General features: G+C 40.7%; 1 protein-coding gene across 2 annotated transcripts in view; it reads left to right on the top strand.

Moving 5' to 3' along the window:
- The window catches only part of NYAP2 (neuronal tyrosine-phosphorylated phosphoinositide-3-kinase adaptor 2), a gene marked incomplete at both ends in the record, with an annotated part of 246,482 nt that overhangs the window by 134,851 nt on the left and 90,926 nt on the right, over window positions 1–20,705 (top strand). For both annotated transcript variants that reach the window (XM_080799337.1, XM_080799338.1), the window contains one exon: window positions 5,472–6,575. In XM_080799337.1, coding sequence (XP_080655463.1) covers window positions 5,472–6,575 — 1,104 coding nt within the window. The remainder of the gene's footprint in view (window positions 1–5,471; window positions 6,576–20,705) is intronic.

Below are 20,705 nucleotides of genomic sequence, written 5' to 3'. Positions count from 1 at the left end.
GTAATCTGCCCAAAGTTAGGCAGTTTATCCGAAGCAAAGAAATGATTGGAATCATGTCTTCTAGCTTAAGCCAAGACTCAAAGTCCCATTCAACTTTAAAAGCATGCTGCTGAGCCAGTTCCATATCTTATATCCTTTGTTTCCATCCAAACTTTGATCTGAGTTGTCTGTCTTCCAGAACAATAACACAGGTCCTACAACTCCAAATCTGATCCTTTTTGCACATAATCATACTTTCTTGGTCCTACTATTAAACAGACCAAAGGCATTTGCAACCCTAGCCCTTAACAAACACCTTAATTTAAAAAATAAAATCAACAGGAAGCAATTTTGTGGATGGAATTGCAAAGCTTGTGACTGTGAAAATAAAAATATCCCTCAAACTCTTGGAATTGTGAGTTGTGAAAGAGAGTTATTGTAAGCACAGTTCTGCCAAAAGTGGGAAATGTGTCTCTCACCTTTTAGAATCAGCCAGTTTTAGGATCACACAGTATGGACATTACTTCTCTTCACTGGACTCTTGTTTCCCAGTTGAATTACCTGTTTAACAGATCTCTATAACTACAGAGCTTCAGAGTTATAGTGCCAACATTATAGCATGGGCTGATAAGACCTTATATTTTTATTTCTTAAATTTTTATTTCCGAGGAGACCTTTTAAAATGCACTCTGTGACATATACAAAATAATAAATTGCAGGACTTTTCTCCCCCTATTGTTTTATTTTGTCTTAAAAGGTATAAAATATTGAATTGAAATGACGAAATTTCTTTTTTTTTTAGTTGATGAATTTATGTTTCTTCCTCAGTAAAGTACAGTGTTTGGGGTGGATAATTTCTCTCTTATTTTAAAAGATCTATTTATTATATATATAGAGAGGGAGTGTGCACATTGTGGGGGAGGACAAGGAGAGAGGGAGAGAGAAAAAATCTTAAGAATCTTATAAAGGCTCCACACTCAGGTCCAAGCCTCACTTGGGGCTTGATCTCAAGACCCCGAGATCGAAACCTGAGCCAAAATCAAGAGGTGGATGCTTAACCAACTGAGCCACCTAGGCACCCTTAGGCTGGATAATTTCTAAGAGCCCTTCAGATTCTGAGATACTGTGGCCAGAGAGACAGGGAAATATTGACTTGTGCTGTGTCACATCTTTCCACTTCTTGGGTCAAGAATATCCACAAATAACAAAGCATGGTTTTACACTATATTTTTTTTAATAAGGAAAAATTATTTCAGAAGGATAGGTTGACAAAGGACATGGTGAATTTCCAAAATTACCTGTGAAAGACAGATCATCTGGGCATGACTGAAAGCCATGCATAACCTTTGTGCTCAGATATTTCATTTCAAAAATGTCACTTTCTGCTTATTCAATGCTACTGTCATTATACTATTTTAAGCATTAAAATTTGTGTTCTGGAGCTGAACAGGAATTATTGCTTCTATCTTTGAGCTTATTAGAAATAACTTAAAATTCATTCAGGAGCAATAAAAAATCACCTTTTTTATTATAGTTGAATTTGGTTTAATATTGAAATTTGCAAGCAATTTTCTTTGTCTTTTATTAGCAGTATTTCAGTCTCTCTATATATAGATCAAGACTGTTTTTAAGTATTCTCTAAAGAAATGACTGTTTAAACATGACTTTTTCCTTTAATTTTTAATTCCCTAGAGTGAGGTAAAAGTAGAATAAATTATGTGACAATGTTGTTTAAAATTTCAGGCACTGCCTTATATGGATAAGCTTAAAAAAAAAGCATACATGACAGTTGGAACAAATTTTTATTGCTCGATGGATTATTTACCCAATTGCAAGGGGGATATGGAGTGGGAAGCAGATATTGTCTGGAAAAAAAAAAGTCTCCTGGTAAGAAGGAATGAATCTGTTTATTCATCCCAATCATCTGTAATTTACTTAACTCCTTACTATCTAAGTAATCCTCAATGCTCTCATTTCAAATTTGGATCAATACAAAGGAAGAGGACCAGGAAACAAAATGTGCTTTTATTATATGAATCTGCCTGCATTGGGTTCTTTTCATCACATGGGGAAAGGGAGAGTGGGTAAGCTTGTCCAGATGATGAAGCAGGCCTTGGGCAAGGCTGGCTGGGGAACTGCTTCAGCTGGGGGGCAGCAGAACAAAGTGGAAGAGGGAGTCAGCATGCCAAAGCAAACAACGACAACAGCAACAACAAAAAGCATCCAGAAAATGGGTCAGAATAAAAAACACAAATCAGAGATTAGAGAGTCAGACCAAGAACAACCAGAATTACAGGCTGTTGGGTGGACTGGTGTCTCTGGGTGGGTACCTGGGAGGAGCATTTCTATATTTAGATGTAATTGCTGTTTGTGACATGGTTCCAGGGAACATGGAGATATAGGGCAGGGGCGGGTGAAACTTAAATCGAAAAGACTGGAAAGGGGCGCCTGGGTGGCTCAGTGGGTTAAAGCCTCTGCCTTTGTCTCAGGTCATGATCCCAGGATCCTGGGATTGAGCCCCACATCGGGAATCTCTGCTCAGCAGGGGGCCTGGCCACCCCACCCCCTGCCACCGCCTCTCTGCCTACTTGTGATCTCTCTCTCTCTGTCAAATAAATAAATAAAATCTTTAAAAAAAAAAAGAAAGAAAAGAAAAGACTGGGAAAGAGCTGTAGTAATTTTTAAAATAACAAAGCTGTTTCAAGTATTTGAATGCCAGAGGATGGAATTAAAGTAGGTGCTTATCATTCAGCTATACAGTGTCTTTATGCAGGGCTCTATAAATACACTGTTATCTAAGTCAGTTTGGTTTTCCATAACAAAATATCATAGATCAGGTGGCTCAAACAACAGACATTTATTTCCTCTCAGTCCTCGAGGCTGGAAGTCCAAGATCAAAGTGTTAGCATAGTTGGTTTCTGCACAGTTGGTTTCTGATGAGAACTCTCTTCCTGGCTTGTAGACATCTGCCTTCTCACTGGATCAGCACGTGATGGTCCTAATCTCACCCACTATGAGGACCCAACCCTCATGACCTCATCCCAACCTAATTATCTCCCAAAGGCACCATCTCCAAATACCATCACATTGTTGGTTAGTGTTTCAACTTATCAATATGGGAGAAATGCAGTTCAGTTCAGGGTGATGGTGAATTTTGATTATGTAAGAGTCACCATAAAAGTCACATGTTATATTTTCTTCCCCTTGTCAGACACTATCTGTGCTTGGTTTGGCATTGAAGTTGTCTTGACAGTACGAATGCATTATCTATATTCCTTCCTTATAAATATTTGCTCTACTTAACTCTGTGTTATGGTCTAGAATAGAACCTTTTCTTTCTTCAAACATTTCATAGATGTGAAGTACCTTTATTATTATTATTTTTGTTCCCTTTGGCAAAGAGAATGAGTGTCATTTGTTCACATTTTGAGTGCAACCCAAGCATTGGTCTTGTCCATTCCGAAGAGCACCTTCTAATCTGTGTGGGAAGAGGGACACTGGTATTATGTCACAACCAGCTCGACCACTGACCCCTCACTCTCCTGGAATCCTGGGTAATGGTCTTCATTCAGCGTAGCACCCCTTCCTAGGCATAGACTCAGATGCATGAATTCTGCCTGTCTTGTTACTTCTTTCCATATAACTACCCAAGTCTAGGTGGGAACATTGGACTTCAGTGAAGGCTCAAAGAAAACAGAAGTGCACATAATTTAGAAAGGATAAAAATGCTAATCTTATTCTAGCTATGACCACTCCCATATAATGAAGTTATCATCTCATGGACACACTAATTCCTAGCTTTAGGTTAACCCTCCATTCACAGAGTACCTCATTATTCAGACTTCTCTCTTCTAAGGATTTCCCCTAACTCCACACCATTCAATCTCTAGAACCCAATAATCAGTGGCAAACATTTTCCCAACATGTGAGTTACTTAGCCTACAATGAGACCCTAAGGTGGAAGATGGAAGGAAACAAGCTTTAGAAGAATAGTCTGGATAGGCTTTTGTTCTTCTAGGTCCCAACTCAATGTACCCCCAGTAAAAACATCATCATGGGCACAATAGGACAGAATATTTGAAAGCAGGAATGACCTAGAAAAGTGAGTGACATAGCCCCTTCTCTAGAATATTTGATGGGTCTCCTTTCTGTGAAGTCATGATTGATGTGTAGAGCAGCAGACTGACTTCTCTAAGCACTTGCTTCTCTTTTAGTAAGTTTTAGAAAAGCTCCTGGGTCATAGTATGCTATCTAAACAAAACAAAGATGACTTTAGGTGCTTCCTGATTTGTGTCTGGAGATCCCACCTCCCCTTCAGGCTGCAAATTATAGAGAAGCCTGTTATTTTCTCGATAGTTTTATACCAATAAGCTATACTGTCACCTTGTATCATATGCTACCATTTACCACAAGTAACTGTGTTCTGCCACACTGCATAATAATGATAATCGTTGTAATCATATGTCAACACAATGAGATAATGAGATAATAACAAGATGTCAGTACCTTCCCTGCATGCTAAATAATTGATTTCAGTCACAGACATGTTGCCGGCCTGTTCTACCCTACTGTATGGTGTCAGAGTTTATGTTTCATTACTAGGGGTGTTTTCTTCCAACAAGCTGTTGAGCGCACTAGTACATATATCTGTTGTGAGTTTCCAAAAGTTATTCTTGAAGCTTATACAACATTCTCTGGATTATTATTATTATTTTTTTTTGTAAGACACTTGAGGGGGTTCTGTTGTATCAGTGCCACATACCTAATAAATTCATTCCAAGATAGCATTTGGGATATCATAAGAGATCTCATGAACAAAAACAGACAAATATACCATAATCAACAAAACCTGGAGATTTAGAGATTAACTTGTCTAGCCTTATAAGATTTTCACATCAATTTCCCCTGAAGTATCAGACCCATCGGTATAGAAGCTATTTATCTGAACCAAGGCAGAGATTAAGTCTAGCAGGCTGGGACATTTTTATCCTAAATGAAAACAAGATGTGATCATGTGCAGTAGCCACATCATTAAAAGGGTTCAAATCCCATGGTATTTTTGTGACCATTTGTGCTAAGAGAAACTTGATTCCCCTCCCCCCTTTCCTCACATAATTCTTGGAGGTTAATCTTTAGGAAATTTATGGTTGTTTTTATGGAACATGTTTCATCTGAAGGCTTCTATTTAGAAATTCTAAGGCAGAGGGAGGAATAGCCCCAGTTAATGCATTTTTCAGTGTCAGATTAGTAATATTAGCTTGAAGATAAATACTGCCATTGTTCTGTCACCAGGTTTTCCTACATATGGAAATAGTTTGACTTGTTTGATTTTTAATCTTAGCCTCAAACTAGAAACGAAGCAGATTACCACCGCCCCGCCCAAGCCTCCATCAAAAGTCCATTGCAGTAAACCCAAGTGCAAGTCCTGTTTGAAGGCTTTCCTATTGTACTCATATTTTCTACTTTTCTGTTCTTCTCTTTTCTTTTTGTAGTGTCAGCCAAACCCAGACCCCACAGTGATGAATATTCAAAGAAGATCCCTCCTCCCAAACCCAAACGGAACCCGAATACTCAGCTGAGTACATCTTTCGATGAAACGTACATCAAGAAGCACGCGCCTCGGAGGACGTCGCTCCCACGGGACCCCTCTCTGTCCCAGGTCAGCAGCCCGGCGGGGGACCCCGAGGAGGAGGAGCCCGTGTACATCGAGATGGTGGGCAACATTCTCAGAGACTTCAGGAAGGAGGAGGATGACCAGAGCGAGGCTGTCTACGAAGAGATGAAATACCCCATCTTTGACGACTTGGGCCAAGATTCGAAATGTGACCTTGACCATCACAGTTGCTCTTCGCAGTGTGCTACTCCCACGGTGCCTGACTCGGACTTCGCCAAGTCCTCAGTGCCATGTACTCCAAAGGGTTTGCTTTGTGACATCCCCCCGCCCTTCCCCAACCTGCTTTCTCACCGACCCCCGCTGCTGGTGTTCCCTCCCGCTCCCGTGCAGTGCTCCCCTAATTCCGATGAGTCTCCGCTTACCCCGCTGGAGGTCACCAAACTGCCGGTGTTGGAAAACGTGTCTTACATGAAGCAGCAGGCCGGGGCATCTCCGTCCTCACTGCCCTCTCACGCCTCCGGCCACCCCAAGCTGGACAAAGATCAGGCCGCAGCTCTGGGCCCGGGCCCTGCCGCCGCTGCCGCCTCCACGCTGTCCTCGTCTCCGCCCCCGCCATCCACCCTGTACCGCACCCAGTCCCCCCACGGCTACCCGAAGAGCCACTCGGCTTCCCCATCGCCAGTCAGCATGGGGAGGTCCCTGACCCCGCTCAGCCTCAAACGACCCCCGCCCTACGACGCCGTGCATTCGGGCAGCCTCTCCAGGAGCTCTCCATCAGTGCCTCATTCGACCGGCAGGCCGGTGTCGCAGGATGGGGCCAAGATGGTCAATGCCTCGGTGAACACCTACGGCCCAGCTCCGGGCGCCTCCCGGTCCAGGACCCCTACGAGTCCCTTGGAAGAACTAACCAGCCTCTTTACCTCTGGACGAAGCCTGCTGAGGAAGTCGTCCAGCGGCCGCCGTTCTAAAGACCCCGCAGAGAGTAAGTGTACAGAGTCTATGGGAGCCAGGCTTCTGACTTAAAAATAAAGCGAAACCAGGGGTGTGCAGATGAAGCGTGGAGTGCAGGGCCTTCAGTTCTTTGAGTTGAAATATCAAAGTGGGTTATTTCGCTTTGCCATGCTAAAGGATAGTGCATTCTGCAAGAACTCAAAGTGACAATTGGTGTAGTGTAACACATGCTATTGAGAGGAAGAATGACTCTTTAAACACTAAAGTGTAGAATCTGAATTGTTACAGGGGCTCTAGAATGTCTAACAAGGTAAACACATCACTATGGAATTTTTAGGTAAATAACTTGATTTTTGAAACAAAGGGTCTATTTAAACATAATGATAAATGTTAATATTCATCTTTATTTTATATTAAAAATCAGCTTGAGCAAATCTCTATTACAAAGCTTTTGCTGGAAAACAGAAATTTGGATAGAATTTGGTATTTTTTTAAAATTTATTTTAATAAACATATAATGTATTTTTATCCCCAGGGGTACAGGTCTGTGAATCGCCAGGTTTACACATTTTACAGCACTCATCATAGCACATACTCTCCCCAATGTCCATATCCCCACCACCCTCTCCCGTCCCCCCTCCTCCCAGCAACCCTCAGTCTGTTTTTTGAGATTGAGTCTTTTATGGTTTGTCTCCCTCCCAATTACATCTTTTCATTTTTTCTTTACCTACCTCCCCCCAACCCCCCCGCATTGCATCTCCACTTCCTCATATCAAAGAGATCATATGATAGTTGTCTTTCTCCGATTGACTTATTTCGCTAAGCATGATACCCTCTAGTTCCATCCACGTCATCGCAAATGGCAAGATTTCATATCTTTTGATGGCTGCATAGTATTCCATTGTGTATATATACATCTTCTTTATCCATTCATCTGTTGATGGACATCTAGGCTCTTTCCACAGTTTGGCTATTGTGGACATTGCTGCTATAAACATTTGGGTGCACGTGCCCCTTCGGAGCACCACGTTTGTATCTTTAGGATATATACCCAGGAGTGCAATTGCTGGGTCATAGGGTAGCTCTATTTTCAGTTTTTTGAGGAACCTCCACACTGTTTTCCAGAGTGGTTGCACCAGCTTCCATTCCCACCAGCAGTGTAGGAGGGTTCCCTTCTCTCCGCATCCTTGCCATCATCTGTCATTTCTTGACTTGTTAATTTTAGCCATTCTGACTGGTGTGAGGTGGTATCTCATTGTGGTTTTGATTTGTATTTCCCTGATGCTGAGTAATGTGGAGGACTTTTTCATGTGTCTGTTGGCCATCTGGATGTCTTCTTTGCAGAAATGTCTGTTCATGCCCTCTGCCCATTTCTTGATTGGATTATTTGTTCTTTGGGTATTGAGTTTGCTAAGCTCTTTATAGATTTTGGATACTAGCCCTTTATCTGATATGTCATTTGCAAATATCTTCTCCCATTCTGTCAGTTGTCTTTTGGTTTTGTTAACTGTTTCCTTTGCTGTGCAAAAGCTTTTGATCTTGATGAAATCCCAATAGTTCATTTTTGCTCTTACTTCTGTTGCCTTTGGCGATGTTCCTAGGAAGAAGTTGCTGTGGTTGAGGTCAAAGAGGTTGCTGCCTGCATTCTCCTCAAGGATTTTGATGGGTTCCTTTCTCACATTGAGGTCCTTCATCCATTTTGAGTCTATTTTCGTATGTGGTGTAAGGAAATAGTCCAATTTCATTTTTCTGCATGTGGCTGTCCAATTTTCCCAGCACCATTTATTGAAGAGGCTGTCTTTTTTTCCATTGGACATTCCTTCCTGCTTTGACGAAGATCAGTTGACCATAGAGTTGAGGGTCTATTTCTGGGCTCTCTATTCTGTTCCATTGGTCTATATGTCTGTTTTTGTGCCAGTACCATACTGTCTTGATAATGATAGCTTTGTAATAGAGCTTGAAGTCTGGAATTGTGATGCCACCGACTTTGGCTTTCTTTTTCAATATTCCTTTGGCTATTCGAGGTCTTTTCTGGTTCCATATAAATTTAGGGTTATTTGTTCTATTTCTTTAAAAAAAATGGATGGGATTTTGATAGGGATTGCATTAAATGTGTAGATTGCTTTAAGTAGAATAGACATTTTCACAATATTTGTTCTTCCAATCCATGAGCATGGAATATTTTTCCATTTCTTTGTGTCTTCCTTAATTTCTTTCATGAGTACTTTATAGTTTTCTGAGTATAGATTCTTTGCCTCTTTGGTTAGATTTATTCCTAGGTATCTTATGGTTTTGGGTGCGATTGTAAATGGGACTGACTCCTCAATTTCTCTTTCTTCTGTCTTGTTGTTAGTGTAAAGAAATGCGACTGATTTCTGTGCATTGACTTTATATCCTGACACTTTACTGAATTCCTGTACAAGTTCTAGCAGTTTTGGAGTGGAGCCTTTTGGGTTTTCCACATATAGTATCATATCATCTGCAAAGAGTGATAGTTTGACTTCTTCTTTGCCAATTTGGATGCCTTTAATTTCTTTTTGTTGTCTGTTGCTGAGGCTAGGACTTCTAGTACTATGTTGAACAGCAGTGGTGATAACGGACATCCTTGCCGTGTTCCTGACCTTAGCGGAAAAGCTTTCAGTTTTTCTCCATTGAGAATGATATTTGCAGTGGGTTTTTCATAGATGGCTTTGATAATATTGAGGTACGTGCCCTCTATCCCTACACTTTGAATAGTTTTAATCAGGAAGGGATGCTGTATTTTGTCCAATGCTTTTCCAGCATCTATTGAGAGTATCATATGGTTCTTGTTCTTTCTTTTATTAATGTATTGTATCACATTGATGGATTTGCGGATGTTGAACCAACCTTGCAGCCCTGGAATAAATCCCACTTGGTCGTGGTGAATAATCCTTTTAATGTACTGTTGGATCCTATTGGCCAGTATTTTGGTGAGAATTTTCGCATCTGTGTTCATCAAGGATATTGGTCTGTAATTCTCTTTTTTGACAGGATCCTTGTCTGGTTTTGGGATCAAGGTGATGCTGGCCTCATAAAATGAGTTTGGAAGTTTTCCTTCCATTTCTTTTTTTTGGAACAGTTTCAGGAGAATAGGAATTAATTCTTCTTTAAATTTTTGGTAGAATTCCCCTGGGAAGCCGTCTGGTCCTGGACTTTTGTTTGTTTGGAGATTTTTGATGACTATTTCAATCTCCTTACTGGTTATGGGTCTGTTCAGGTTATCTATTTCTTCCTGGTTCAGTTGTGGTAGTTTATATGTCTCTAGAAATGTATCCATTTCTTCCAGGTTGTCAAATTTGTTGGCGTAGAGTTGCTCATAGTATGTTCTTATAATTGTTTGTATTTCTTTGGTGTTGGTTGTGATCTCTCCTCTTTCACTCATGATTTTATTTATTTGGGTCCTTTCTCTTTTCTTTTTGATAAGTCTGGCCAGGGGTTTGTCAATCTTATTAATTCTTTCAAAGAACCAGCTCCTAGTTTCGTTGATTTGTTCTATTGTTTTTTTAGTTTCTATTTCATTAATTTCTGCTCTGATCTTTATTATTTCTCTTCTCCTGCTGGGTTTAGGCTTTCTTTGTTGTTCTCTCTCCAGCTCCTTTAGGTGTAGGGTTAGGTTGTGTATTTGAGACCTTTCTTGTTTCTTGAGAAAGGCTTGTACCGCTATAGATTTTCCTCTCAGGACTGCCTTTGTTGTGTCCCACAGATTTTGAACCGTTGTGTTTTCATTATCATTTGTTTCCATGAATTTCTTCAATTCTTCTTTAATTTCCTGGTTGACCCATTCATTTTTTAGAAGGATGCTGTTTAGTCTCCATGTATTTGCGTTCTTTCCAAATTTCCTCTTGTGATTGAGTTCTAGCTTCAGAGCATTGTGGTCTGTAAACATGCAGGGAATGATCTCAATCTTTTGATACCAGTTGAGACCTGATTTATGACCCAGGATGTGGTCTATTCTGGAGAATGTTCCATGTGCACTAGAGAAGAATGTATATTCTGTTGCTTTGGGATGGAATGTTCTGAATATATCTGTGATGTCCATCTGGTCCAGTGTGTCATTGAAGGCCTTTATTTCCTTGTTGATCTTTTGCTTAGATGATCTGTCCATTTCAGTGAGGGGAGTGTTAAAGTCCCCTGCTATCATTGTATTACTGTCGATGTATTTCTTTGATTTTGTTATTAATTGGTTTATATAGTTGGCTGCTCCCGTGTTAGGGGCATAGATATTTAAGATTGTTAGCTCTTCTTGTTGGACAGACTCTTTGAGTATGACATAGTGTCCTTCCTCATCTCTTATTATAGTCTTTGGCTTAAAATCTAATTGATCTGATATAAGGATTGCCACCCCAGCTCTCTTCTGATGTCCATTAGCATGGTACATTGTTTTCCATCCCCTCACTTTAAATCTGGAGGTGTCTTCGGGTCTAAAATGAGTTTCTTGTAGGAAGCATATTGATGGGTTTTGTTTTTTTATCCATTCTGATACCCTGTGTCTTTTGATTGGGGCATTTAGCCCATTAACATTCAGGGTAACTATTGAGAGATATGACTTTAGTGCCATCGTATTGCCTGTAAGGTGTCTGTTACTGTATATTGTCTCTGTTTCTTTCTGATCTACTACTTTTAGGGTCTCTCTTTGCTTAGAGGACCCCTTTCAATATTTCCTGTAGAGCTGGTTTGGTGTTTGCAAATTCTTTCAGCTTTTGTTTGTCCTGGAAGCTCTTTATCTCTCCTTCTATTTTCAATGATAGCCTAGCCGGATATAGTATTCTAGGCTGCATGTTTTTCTCATTTAGTGCTCTGAATATATCATGCCAGTTCTTTTTGGCCTGCCAGGTCTCTGTGGATAGGTCTGCTGCCAATCTAATGTTTTTACCCTTGTATGTTACAGACTTCTTTTCCCCGGCTGCTTTCAGGATTTTCTCTTTGTCGCTAAGACTTGTAAACTTTACTATCAGGTGACGAGGTGTGGACCTATTTTTATTGATTTTGAGGGGCGTTCTTAGCATCTCCTGGATTTTGATGTTTGTTCCCTTTGCCATATTAGGGAAATTCTCTCCAATAATTGTCTCCAATATGCCTTCTGCTCCCCTCTCTCTTTCTTCTTCTTCTGGAATCCCAATTATTCTAATGTTGTGTCGTCTTATAGTGTCACTTATCTCTTGAATTCTCTCCTCGTGGTCCAGTATTTGTTTGTCTCTCTTTTGCTCAGCTTCTTTGTTCTCTGTCATTTGGTCTTCTATGTCACTAATTCTTTCTTCTGCCTCATTTATCCTAGCAGTGAGAGCTTCCATTTCTGATTGCACCTCATTAATAGCTTTTTTGATTTCAACTTGGTTAGATTTTAGTTCTTTTATTTCTCCAGAAAGGGCTTTTATCTCTCCGGAGAGGGTTTCTCTAATATCTTCTATGCCTTTTTCGAGCCCGGCTAGAACCTTGCAAATCGTCATTCTGAACTCTAGATCTGTCATATTACCAATGTCCGTATTGATTAGGTCCCCAGCCTTCAGTACTGCTTCTTGTTCTTTTTTTTGTGGTGAGTTTTTCCGCCTTGTCATTTTGTCCAGATAAGATTTGCTTTCTCCTCCTCTAGAATTCCACTGTTCTTGGTGAGTGAATTTGGTCTTGGCTGGGTTTCTTGTTGATCTTCTGGGGGAGGGGCCTGTTTTAGTAATTCTCAAGTGTCTTTGCCGCAGGCAGAATTGCACCGCCCTTGCCAGGGGCCGGGCTAAGTAATCCCCTCAGGTTTGCTTTTGGGAGCTTTTGTTCCCTGAGCGCTTTCTGTAGAGTTCTGAAGGACGGGAATGAAGATGTCGGCCTCCCAATCTCTCGGCCCGGAGGAGCCCAGAGCTTGGGGTTCCACTCCTCAGTGCGCCCTCAGAGAAAAGTGCCCAACCACCCTGCCTCCCTGGCCTGCGGTCGTGCTGGTAGGAAAGCAGTCAATTGCTGGCACTTGGAGAAATGCGCCCAGTTGCTTCCATCCCCGTGCCCTCCGGCCGGGCTCTGAGCCCACCCAGCCTGCGACCGGCACAAGTTAACCCCGGGCTGAGAGCTTACTCCTCGGATTTGTCGCTGTAGCCAGCTTCCCCGCTCTAATACCTGCGAGCTCTCTGGCACTCAGACACCCTGGTCCTTCTGTGACCCCACGGGATCTGGGGTTACGCTGCCCCCACATGGGCCTCCCCCCCGGTTTAGCCTCTGGAGCGATGTCCCTCCATGGAGCCGACTTTTAAAAGTCCCGATTTTGTGCTCCATTGCTCCGCCGCTTGCCGGGAGCTGGCCCCTCCCCCCGCGGTCTGTCTTCCCGTCGCTTTGGATTCACTTCTCCGCAGGTCCTACCTTTCAGAAAGTGGTCGATTTTCTGTTTCTAGAATTGTTGCTCTTCTTCTCTTCGATTTCCCGTTGGATTTGTAGGTGTTCACAATGGTTAGATAAGCTATCTAGCTGATCTCCTGCTACCCAATGTCATCTCAGCCTGCTTTTTCTCCACCATCTTGAACCTCTCCTCTAGTATTTTTTTTTTTAACATGGTGAATGATTCTCCATGTATTCTTTGTGGGGTTATTATGTTCTTACATTTACCCTAAACTAGAAAAGCCTCCTTGCTTCTCTTTTAACACCTATGGTAATTAGCATCTTATTCCCATGGTAGTCTTCCTAGGTCCACTCATACATAAATTACAGAAAAATCAGTAAGTGATAAATAGGTGGTACAGGTTATATTTACCATTGAACTTCAAAGAGCAGGAAATGTCTCTATCTGAATGACTAAACCATCTTGTGAACTCCAAATCACTCCATACATATACAGTCAAGTCAAACAGATCCTTGTTTTCTCAGTGTCCATTGTAATAGAATACATTGCTTTCCCTTACTTAAAAATGCCTTAGGCACCTAAACTGGTAATTAACCATTTTTCATCTCAGATTATCCCAACACAGGATTTTACTTATCCACTTACCCAATGACACCGAGTTCCTTCTTTAAAGGGGGAAAAAATCAATATTTTTGATGATGAAGATGGTGATGACACTTTTTTTCTTAAGATTTATTTATATATTTGATAGAGAGAGAATGAGTGGGGGGAGGGGTAGAGGGATAGAATCATTCAAGCAGACTCCCCACAGAGCGTGGAGCCCAGGAGGGGTTCAGTTTCTGGACCCTGATCATGACCTGAGCCAAAACCAAGTCATATGCTCAACCAATGGAGCCACCCAGGCACCCAGTGGTGATGGTGCTTCTTAGATAATTAGTATTCATTCATGTTAGAAGCCACATATCCTGCCTTTTTGCAGAGATTTATGAAAGTATTACTGCTTAAACATTCCCCACTAAAACATTTCCTTTACCTGACTGAAAGGCAAAAAATTCTAATCTATTAGACATGTTTGAAGTTAAGTACATGTGTATGTGCATACATTAAACTATTTTTTTACTTGAAATAAAACTTAGGAACAATATACTTCTAAAATAGTGATTCTCAGCCAGGGCATTTTGGCCCCTAGGGAGTTCTGGCGATGTCTGGACACATTGTTAGTTATCACAACTGGAGGTACTATTGACATCGACTGGGTAAAAGCCGGAAGCACTCCTTAAAAGCTGACAAAAAGGGACGCTTGGGTGGCTCATTCTGCTAAGCGTCTACCTTTGGTTCAGGTCATGATCCCGGGTCCTGGGATTGAGCCCCTCGTGGGGGTCCTTGCTCAGCAAGGAGCCTGCTTCTCCCTCTGCCTGCTGCTTCCGCTGCCTGTGCTCTCTCTCTCCCTGACAAATAAGTAAATTAAAAAAAAAAAAAAAAAGACAAATAATATGATCTGGTCCACAATGTCCATACTGGCAAGTTCAGTAAACCCTGACCTAAATAATTTATTAAAGACTCAGGTTTCTTTTAGATGATTGATTTGGTTTAAGCACAGATCATTTAAGGTGTTTGGAGTAATTGGAGAAACAAAAATGAAAGGATAAGATTTTCTTTCAAAATATGTAATGGTTAGTGTGAAATTAATGGGTGTTTGACGCTAGATTTGGTGAAATTACTGGATTTTCTCCCTACCTACCAGTTTCTTTGGAGGATCCTTAACAGCTCCAGCTGGCAGCTATACCAATTAGCTAGAAAAAGTATATGTAAAAGAAATGATTAACTAATGAAGTTATTTCAAGAAAAATCCATCTGTTAGAATTTGTCTATGTGCTATATGTCACAGACTTCTCCATTCGAGTCCAAAATGAGCTTTATGTGCTTCTAAAACAAAGCTTATACATGGAAAAGTGATCCAGGCTCTTTATAGCTTTTAGAGATCTGAGGATTAAATTCCTTCCTGTGTGCTCTTAACTATGTATCAACTCTTCAGAGAAAGGGCATGTCTTGAGTTACATTAACTTCAATATTTTAGTTCACATAAAGCGAAAGGAAGAAAAATGCAGATAGTGCAAAGAATAATTTAATGTTATTTACTTTTGACTCCAGAAGAAAATACTAAAAAGAATCATAGTGGTGGAATGCCTGGGTGGCTCAGTCAGTTAAGTATCTGCCTTCAGCTCAGGTTATGATCTCAGGATCCTGGGATCAAGCCCTGCGTCAGGCTCCCTGTTCAGTGGGGAATCTGCTTCTCTCTTTCCTTCTGCCCCACCCGCTCCCCCCTGTTCATGCTCTCCCTTGCTCTCTCTGTCAAATAATTAAATAAAATCTTAAAAAAAAATCATAGTGGCTCTTAGATTCTTTCTGTAATTCAGAAAGTAGATCCAACATTGTTGGTAATTGGAAGTTATCTTATAATCACTGGTGCAGTACACTCAGTGATGCAACTCTCCCCTCTATTCTTGCCAGATAAGATTTATAGACACTGCTAATATCATAGGGACAGAATAAGTGATATGAAGTAATATAACATTCATTACTCCTAAATCTCAAATATCTTTTTTCTGTTCTTTTCTTTTTTCTTTTCTTTTCCTTTCCTTTCCTTTCCTTTCTTTTCTTCTTCTTCTTCTTCTTCTTTTTTTTTTTACATTTCAGAAATAAAATTAAGGCTGGTATTTCTATTCTCCATACCCCCTGGCTTTACTGGAAGTGCGAATTTTGATAATTTTCTAATATTCAATTCAAAACCAATGTAATATTTCTGTTTTAATTTTAAAATCTATGTCAAATTAAATATATGCCTTCGGGGTGCCTGGGTGGCTCATTGGGTTAAGCCTCTGCCTTCAGCTCAGGTCATGGTCTCAGGGTCCTGGGATCAAGCCCTGCATTGGGCTCTCTGCTCAGAAGGGAGCCTGCTTCCCCCTCTCTCTCTCTGCCTGCCTCTCTGCCTACTTGTGATCTCTTTCTCTCTGTCAAATAAATAAATAAAATCTTTTAAAATAAATAAATAAATATATGCCTTCAACTCTTACTTTAATAATCTGAAAAGATACATTTAATTTGATTTCATATCTTCAAATCTTACAACAGTTGACAGAGATTGAGCAATAGGAAAGAAATATAATAAGACAATTGTGGTAGACTATGAACCAGTTTCATTTCACTGCATGATTTTCTAAACATGGCCTTCACATTAAATGTTCTAAGAAGTATTTTTTTCCCTGGTTGATGGGACATGGTCATGTTGCTTAGCTATAGATAAGGACACTCAATAGTCTCTCTCACTATAGTAAATTTTATTTGAATTGGTTATTATTTGTGTTTCTTAATTTTGTGCAGAGAGATAGTCTATAAGGCATGTAAGAAGTGATCCACTTGTATTTTATTGCTGTAAATTTTTGTCTACATGAGAAATAGTGAAGTACAAATATGTTTATGGTGAATTTGGAGTATTCACCATAATAGTATTTAAGATATTTTTCTCCTCAAATAAGAAATATTTTTAAAAGAAAGGTTTTGCCTATATTTAATATAAATGCATGAATATATGCTCCTGTAAAAAAGTACAAGACACAATGAAGAATATAATTAAATACTATAATATACCCAAGGGAGAGTATAATATAGAAAAGAAATATGTGGAGAAATGTTAGCAGAAAATTTAAGGAAAAAATAGAAACACGAAACAGTAAAGGGACTAATTCAAAGACCAAGGCAACAAGGGATATGCAAATGAAATGCACACACAGGGTGGGATCAGCACATTTCCCATATGGATGCCAGCACATGAAGCACCTGCAAGGGTCCACATAGAGCTCGCAGAAAGACATAGAGACACAGGGGTGTAAAGAAAGAACAAAGAAAAACAAAGATGTAGGCTCCCTCATCTGGTATTGTTATTAAAGGAATGGTGAGTCAGAATTGCTAAAGAGCTTCATTATATACATTAATATTCCACATTAATAGAGATGCCATTTCCTACTGTTACATCTCATCTTTCAGCCTCTTAAAAACACTACCATTTAAGATGTTTAGATGTTGTGCTGTATTTTTACAATTATAAATGTAAATAGGTCCTATTGGTTTCATGAAATAAACGTAGGAAACAGATGTAACCTTGAATCTTTCCATTCATTTTCTTCAAACACACACACACTCACACAGAAACAACAACCCAAAGGAAACATGCTAACAAACCCAAACAAACAAACAAAAAAAACCAACAAAAACCAACCAAAAAAAAAAAAACTATCTCCATGCCCCTTCCATCACATACCCACAACCCGCCCCCCCCCACACACCCTTTCCCCTTTTATAAGTCATTTGAGATACAGTGATGCTAAAATATTGGGTATTGATGGTGAAGCAACTGATCCACCCTATTCTTACTAGTTTAATTTTAAAAAGGAATTTTCAATTTTAAAAAAAAGAATGATTTTGGAAGGAAATCTTATTTTTTTTAAAGATTTTTTTATTTGACAGACAGAGATCACAAGTAGGCAGAGAGGCCGGTGGAGAGAGAGGAGGAAGCAGAGTCCCCGCTGAGCAGAGAGCCCAATGCGAGGCTCGATCCCATGACCCTGGGACCATGACCTGAGCCAAAGGCAGAGGCTTTAACCCACTGAGCCACCCATTCACACCTGGAAAGAAATCTTTTAATGTGTATTTCTCTATTTATATATTATCCCACTTTTAGGACAAAAGGAAGGGTATACTAACATAATGTAGCCATCTTTATGATTCAGGATCACTGTGATCGTCATTGTGTGCCTACTATGTGTTAGTGCACCTAAAGTGTTTGTGGCACCTCAGTGGCACAGTCTGTTAAGCATTCAGCTCAAGTGTTCATCTCAGGGTCGTGAGATCGAGCCCCATGTTGGGTTTTGCACTCAGTGTGGAATCTGCTTAAGATTCTCTCCCCTTCTCCCTCTGCCCCTTCTGCTCATGCACATACTCTCTCTTTCTTTCTCTCTCAAATGAATAAATCTTTAAAAAAAAAAAGTGTCTAGCGTGGTGACTAGAATAGGATACCCCTCAAACAGTGGTGACTGTCATTGTCCCTGGCCATTTATAATAACAGTGACACAGTGTTGATAGCTCAATTATTATAATACTGGGATGTTGTCAGGGGCTTTTTGAGTTTGTAGCTCTGAGTAGCCCTCTACTGCTATATCATTTAAATTTATTTGAATTCTTGTGTCTGTTTCTTGTGGTTTTCCTGCCTCCTACCTTTCTTTCAGGTAGTTTTATTGATGCAGATAGGTTCTCTTCCCCTCCCCCACCTCTCTATTCTCCTTCAACTCTTGCTCCCAGTATCTTATCACACCATTAATTGGTTGTGGGCCAAGAAACAAATACAAAACTTTGTCTGAGTGGGCTCTCATTCAGTATAAACATGTGACCTTCAGTATAAATATCTGACCTCTGTGACTCTTACCTTCAAAGACCACTTTATTTAACCCACTCACTAAGTCTTGAATGAAGTTCTTGGATTCATAACTGAGATGGTAAGAATATCAACTTCCCAAGAACTAAGTTATCCTAGGAAACCTGAAATGAATGTTAGTTTATTTTTGGATAATCTACACATTTTGTTTGACTTATTTAAAATACTTTTTTCTGTAAAATTTAGCAAGCAGATTAATTCAGGACTCCATAGCTCTTCCTTTTCACTCCTCTGAAAGCAGGGGCTGAAAAGAGTGGCTAGGACTCAGGCAAATGTTGAGAAGCCAAAGGGGAGGGCAGACAGGAAAATCCACGATTCTGGGTCTTTCACTTGCCATGGGAATGGGTGAGCCCTCACCCTGGGACTTCAGCCAGAACTTCTGGATGCACAGTGACTTGGAAACACCTAACCAGCATTGGGAGCTGGATCTGGAACTTGTAGAATTCTAGGTATTTGGCACTTGAGTTACACTCACATGACCTGAAGAGTATCTCAGAGGATTCCCAAGGGCCTGAAAAGACCAAAGCCTATAGGTTTTGTTAAGCATCTTAAATAAAGACATGACCCTTTAAAGGTCCCTCTCCTGTTGTTTGTTGGTTGTACTCATCCCTCCACTACGAGTCCCACACCATGGCCTCAGGCTAGTTTCTGCATTAGAAAGGCTCCTTATAGCTGGTTAGAGGGAAAATTGAACTCGGACTTGGGTTATAATGATGCACTTGAACCAATACCTTGATGACATGCTCAGGCTTCAGAGAATGTCCTTGGGTGGTTCAAAGTATGTAGGCAAAGACACAGAAAGCTTAGACTTCTGGTCCATGAACCTATATCATATTCACCTGGGTGTTGTCAAAAACATATTCCTGGGCCTTATCATAGACCTGTTCAATGAGAAATTCTGGAGGTTGAAGCTGGGATGTTGACTTTTTAATGCAATCCCCAGTAAAATTTCCTGCTATTCAACAATAACTCAAGGATATATGACTAAATATTGGGAACACCCTTTACTTGTATAAAACAGAAAGGTGTAACACACTGCTTTTATCTAACAAAGTCAGAAATGTAATTTGTGTAAGAGAAAGAAGAGAGAAGGGAGAGCTTGAAATGAGTGAGTGTTGCTTTCCTATCCTTGAGTGAGCTATTGGTTAGTTGGCATCTGGCAAAGAAGACAATCACGGTCATCTGGATGGATCAAGAAGGAAGTCCATTTTGCTCTGTTTGGATTCTCCCAGAGACCTTGGGAGTTTAACAGTGGTATATCTGTGAAGAATGTCCATTCTGGTTTCTAGTTAGAACCTCCATCTTAGTCATGCCGGGCCTTTGCCATTTTCGCAGGAGAACCTGCAAAGAACCTGCAACTCGGGCCTGTGGCAGTCCCCACTTCAGAGCTTTGTTTTGATTGTTCTAGGCTATCTAAGCAGGAGTACTAGCCAGTCCAGAGTGGGGCTCCCAGATGAAGTCATGACCCAGGGCAAGGGTGTGCTTCACTTGGTCACATGGTCTAATCGATATGACAGAATGGGTGTCTTCTTTGGGGGACACTGGAAGGGCAAGGACAGCAGACATTATGAGAGCAATGAGGAGGTCTGGCTGTCATGACTGAGCCAAGGATCCCAGGCATTAGAGCTGATGGTGTTGATGGGGGAATGAAGTAATGAAGTTCTTGGGACATGCTTCTGCCTCCAACAAGTGTGTCTCAGGAACAATTTCAAGAACAGATTTCAAGAACTTTGCCCAGAGTGGGATGCATCAAAATAGCTAGGTGTGAGGACCTGGGGAAAGTGTGCAGCAGCCAACATTTTCCTTAAGAATGCTTCCATCAGGGACACCAGGGTGGCTCAGTGGGTTAAGCCTCTGCCTTCAGCTCAGGTCATGATCTCGGGGTCCTGGGATCGAGCCCCGCATCGGGCTCCCTGCTCAGTGGGGAGCCTGCTTCCCCGTCTCTCTCTGCCTGCCTCTCTGCATACTTGTGATCTCTCGCTCTCTGTCAAATGAATAAATAAAATTTTAAAAAGAAGAATGCTTCCATCATAATGATAGCATGTACTTCCATATGTTTACTTTAGGCCAGACACTTTTCTAGTCATTTTACTTACATGTATTCCATCTTCATTGCAATGCTTTGAGGTAGGTGATATTAGCATTGCCATTTTAAAGATGGGAGACACTGAGGCCCAACTTGCCCAGGTCACATACAGAGTAAATCTAGGACTTGAATCCAGTTTATTTGGCTCTAGAGTTTCTGGCTGTTAATGATACTCTATCTACACTTGACCAGTCTCCCCAATTTCTTACCTCTCCCTGTTGCTATTAAAATATACCAGTTGTCATCAAAATTC

Source organism: Martes martes (assembly GCF_963455335.1).
Source record: "Martes martes genome assembly, chromosome: 3".
Classification (NCBI taxonomy): domain Eukaryota; kingdom Metazoa; phylum Chordata; class Mammalia; order Carnivora; family Mustelidae; genus Martes; species Martes martes.
Note: the sequence above shows the minus strand (reverse complement) of the source record. Positions and strands in the feature narration are given on the sequence as shown.